General features: G+C 24.7%; 1 protein-coding gene across 1 annotated transcript; it reads right to left on the reverse strand.

Annotated features, from left to right (window-relative positions):
* Positions 1 to 2278: 2278 nt before the first annotated feature.
* Positions 2279 to 3697, reverse strand: Phum_PHUM444830 (uncharacterized protein; the record flags this gene model as incomplete). Its single annotated transcript, XM_002429583.1, has 2 exons — positions 2279 to 2366; positions 3237 to 3697. 2 exons carry the CDS (start codon positions 3695 to 3697, stop codon positions 2279 to 2281), a joined length of 549 nt encoding a protein of 182 aa, XP_002429628.1.
* Between the last annotated feature and the right edge of the window lie 1693 nt (positions 3698 to 5390).

The raw sequence follows: 5390 nt of genomic DNA on the forward strand, positions 1-5390 counted from the left end.
TTAAGCAGAAGCTTTTTTAAAAAATTTTGTACATCACACCTCTTCTTTTTAAAACGTTTAATATTACTGAGAGACGTTCGTTTAAGGCGTTCGCTTTTACTAACGTTAAAATATGTTATGATAGTAAGATAACGTTTATCAAATCGACCGAACTTTGTTACGTATCGTGTTTAGTTATTGTATAACAAAAAATAAAAGAGAACCCTTGAAATATTTCAACCCTATTTAAATGAAAAGAAGAAAAATATATTTGTGTCTTTTTTTTTATTATGTATATATACAAAGGGAGAAAAATGGCGTTTCTATTAAGTTTTAAAAATTATATAACAAATCAACAACCCTAACAAAAGCAACCCGATGAAATTGATGAATTTTATTACGAAAAAAATCTTAATAAAAAAAAAAAAAGGTAATTTTTTTATGTACATAATTTAAAAAAAAAAACTTTTTATGATAGTTTATGATTTATTAAAAAGAACACAAAGTGAATACATGAAAGATTTTTTTTTATGGTAAAATGAAAAAGTTTTTTTATCTCTCTCTCTCTACTGATAAATCAATTCACCCTTACTCCCTCTCATTTTTTTTTTTTTTGTTATCAATGGAAAATGACATTTAGTTAATGTTGGATTTAAAACCATTACAAAAAAATATTATTCAAATGTGTGTGTGTATACCTTTATAAAATATTAAGAAGATTATTATTATTATTATTATTATTATCCTTTTTTTTTTAAGTCAGATGCTGGTACTTAAGCAATGATTGGCAAGCACAAATGGAAAGAGTGAGAGAGAGAGAGAGAGAAAAGGTATCATCTGATAAAAAAAGGAACACTTTTGTAAAATTTTGATGATTTTAAATGACTTTTGATGTTTTACAACCCAAATTAAATTAAATTAAATTAAAATTTTTTCTTTTCTTTTGTTATTAATAAATTAATTAAATACCACACATCATGTACCTTAGGCACAGGTTGAGAAAAGGGGGGCACTAATCTCAAATCTACATTTTTTTGTACCATAAAAAAATCGTTTTCAGGGGGTTACATTAAATTATTTAGAATAAAACTAATTTTTCTGTAGTAAATCCAATCGCAAAGTGTTTTGTTTGTGTGTTTGTTTGTTTGTTACATTGATAAACAATTGTTTGTACGAAAAAAAAAATTATTATTATTATAATAAAATTTAAATCGATGAATATCGAAATTTGAATAAGTGGAAAGAATAATTTTTTTTTTTTTTTTTTGTGAATGTAATTTAAAACTGTAACATAAAGATCGTATGTTGAACAGATGCCTCCCCACCCCTCCCTTAATAATACGTGCTGATGCAATAAAAGGGTCTTCATTATTACTTTAAAACGTTTTTTATAAAAAAAAATAAAATAAAATAAAAAAACATTAATCCTTACTTAGTTTGTTAGTAAGGAATGGTTTAAAAATTCAATCTCACCCCCTTTCTAATAAGTTTCTCTCTCTCTCTCTCTCTCTCTCTCTCTCTTATGTAATTTTTTATTTATTTATTCATAGCGTTCATCTTTTTTTATCAAGTTAATGACCTCGTAGCAGCCGAAAAAGAAAAAAAAATGCCACGAAATGATGTTCGATTGATTTAATTTTAACTAACATCACCTAATAATTCGATTATTATTATTATTACATTTTATTACTCTCGTTGATTGTTTTTATGGGGTTTGAACTTTGACCCTTTGATATTTGGCACCTTTATTTCGAGAACAATCCAAGATGGTGACGGTGTCACGATGACTAATTCGACTACAGTCGAACTAATTTTTTTTTTTTACTTAGTATCAAATTGACATGGAGAAAATAAATTTTTTTTTTCGTTTTGTTTTGGTAACACTTTAATAAACAATAGCGTTATTATTATTATTATTTTTTAATAAAAAACATCCGTTTCGTGAGTCAGCACAACAACAACAACAACAAAGTACCCCCCAAAGTATTTAGCATAACTTGTAATAATGAAAAAAATTAATCATTTCGAGTATTATTATCGAATTTTATTATTTACGACCAAACCCAAAAACGTTATACCAGAAAACAAAGAAAAGAAGAAGACAACAACAACAAACATTTTTTTGTTTGTTCCTTTCCCCCCTTCCCCCACTAAGAATTGCAACAACAACAACAACAATCTTATACGAAATCGATTTTTTTTTTCCTTTTCGAAAGGATTTGAAATTAACGACGCGTAAGGATACCAAGATGAAAATTTAAATTATTATTATTATTATTATTAGTTATGATGTGTGCCATCACGCGTGGTATGTTTTAGGCACACGTGGAATCTCCATAATGTCCGAATATTTAAATTGATTCACAATAAAACACATGTTTGGGATTCTAAGAGAGAAAATAAAACATGGTTGACGATAACGTAAAACGGGTCACATAATTTTAGGAATTACTAAAATTAGTTTTATACTAATTTCAAATGATGATTCCTTTTTTTTTTTGAATCATTAAATTTAATTAGTATTGTTGAAGAATTTTTATTGCAGTTAAACGGCGCCATGATATTATTCGACCGAATGATTGGGCCCCCTTTTCTCCCTCCCCTCCCTTCCCTTCTTCTCTTTTAACCTTCTTATTTATTTTTATTTCGCATAATTTTTATTTATTATTATTATTTGCAAATTTAATGGCTCGGTTTTTTTTTTTTTTTTGTAATTTCCGGTTGAAATGTCTATTCATTTTTTATGATGAATGTTTCTTTTTTTAAGAAAAATTCATCGTAAAATTTCATTATCATTTATTTACTTTTATATTATGACGTCATTAATATTATTAATTAATAATTAATTAATTTTATCAAAATGAAATTAAATCCGTACATACGTCGTAACTATTTTTTTTTTTTAAAATTTTACTTGAGTTGTAAATTAGCGCGCCTTTTTTTACAAAATAAAAATGGCTACGTATGAGACGTGGTTTTAGAAAATGTATCACGTGACTAAGTAAATAATGAAATTACGTTAAACGCCGAAAAATTCGAACAAAACATTTTTTTATTTTTACGTATTCATCAATTTCGTTAACTTACGCATAATAATAATAATAATAATAATAATAATAATAATAATAATAATAATAATAATAATAATAATAAATGATAATAAATAAATAAATTTCGTTATAAATTTTCCGATTCATTTTTTTTCATCGTTTTTTCTTTTTTTCCCATTCGTTTTTTTAACGGTTTTAGGTTTTAACCTTTTTTTATTGAATATTAAAATTTTGTCTTTAAATTTTGACACATCGCTTATAGCCATAGCAACACCCAAAACGGGTAAAATTGCTTTATTAGAAGGATTTAATACGAACAAACCATTGTCTTGTCTTTTTACGTATTGTTTCCTTTGACAATCCTCGTTTCCCTCGTTTGTTTTCCTATTATTATCGTTTTGTTTGTCTTTATCATTTGTCGTAACTATTTTATCACTTAAAAAATACAAACCGGATCTAAGCGTTAATTTGCTAGGTTCGATACCACGTGGAAATTTAAAATAAGCATTGTAACGAAGTTTATTACGACATTTTTTCGATTTTTTACCCGATGATAAAATTTTAACCAAACAATCAAACGGAACTGGTCGTTTTTTATTATTCCTATCCGAAACCCTTCTAAGCACTTTCGATGTTTTATTTTTGTCTTTAATTTCAATCAAATCCATTTATCAATTTTGATATATGTATATCATCATCCAAAATAAAAATAAATTACTTTGTCCAATCGTTTTGTCAAATTTATTATGTAATAAACAACATTTGAAAAAATAAATAATAACTTTTAAATACGGTAGTGCCAACTTTTTTTTTTTTAAAAAAAAATTACGAACGTGGAAGGAAGAAAACGTCTTTGTCAATTTTTTTTGTTTTGTTTTGTATGAATTTTATATATAGTTTGATGGAATCGAATCAAAACAATTTTTTTTTTTTTAAAAAAAAAAAACGCGGTTTAACGCGGCGTAAAAATTATTAAATTGACGTGTTGAAAAAATAAATGTTTAATCAAGCACAAAAATAATATTAAAGGTGTTTTCGATTTTGATTATGACGGGTAAAAAAGGTACATAATCTCATACAGGTATTTTTTGTGTGACTTTTTTTTTTCCCCTAATTGAATGTTATTTATTTTTTTTTGAAAATATTTAAAACGGTAGCCGGTTTATTTTTTAGTACGTTACACCTGTCTACTGATAGATAAATCAAGAATAAAATTAACCGAACGTTTATTTTAATAATAATAATAATAAAACTTTAATGGAAATCAATCGATAAAAAAGTTTTTCGCGAATCGAACCCATAATTAATGAGAAAATTTTTAAATCGTTTTATGAAAAAATGGTTTCCGATCAAATTTAAAAATTTTAAAATTGTTTAGCTTTTGAATTAATTCATTCATTAAACAAAGGGTGGTAGGAAAAACAAGTGCAAATCCGCCATTTTTTTTTTTAAAATAATATTATAAGATCATGAATGAAACCTCCCACCAAAAATAAAAAGTTTTATGCATTAAATTGCATTTGTTTGAGTTCGTGTGTGGTTAAACATAAATTTAAAAAAAAAAAAAAAACTTCTTCGCCCCGTGTTTATAATAATAATAATAATAATAATATTTTAATAAATTTTTTTTTCAATGTTAAATACGTAACCCCTTGTTCCCCCCCCCTTTTTTTTTACAAACAAGATTTACAACATTGTTATATGGCTAATATTTGAAAATTTAAAATCAGGAGGGGGGCCCTTTTCATTTTATTAAATCTCTCTCTCTCTCTCTCAATTTCTCAGCATGTGAATTTGAAAATAAAAATTTTCACGTCTTAATTAAAACTAATAATAATAATAATAAGCTATTATTAAACTCTATTAATAATTAATAAAATATTTATTTATTTATTTACGATAAACGAATTTATTTTTAATTTTTTTTTTAACAAAAGAAAAAAATGAGGGAGTTTATCAATATCACGTGTTGTCACGTGTATGTGTGCGTGGTTTATTTTGCCAAATTTTTAAACGTCCTATTATTATTATTAATAATATTTTTTAATGAAAAGGATTTTAATAAAGAAAAAAAAAAAATTTTGTGGGGTTGTTGTTGAATGATAGACAAAAAAAAAAGAAAAAGATTGAAAAATAACAAAAGAAGAATAGGAAAAACTAAAAAGCATCCTTCATCTACTAAAAGATGAAAAGATTTTTATATATAGTGAATTAGTTTTTAATTTTTTTTGGCATTTTTTTTTTTAAATGGAATCATTTGACTGTAAATTTTTTAGTATTATTATTAATACTTTAAATTTTATTTTTTTTAAACTAAATATTACTAAATATATATATATATAAAATATCAAATTTTTTTTT

This window comes from Pediculus humanus, genomic scaffold, assembly GCF_000006295.1.
Source record: "Pediculus humanus corporis 1103172108214 genomic scaffold, whole genome shotgun sequence".
Taxonomy (NCBI): Eukaryota; Metazoa; Arthropoda; class Insecta; order Psocodea; family Pediculidae; genus Pediculus; species Pediculus humanus.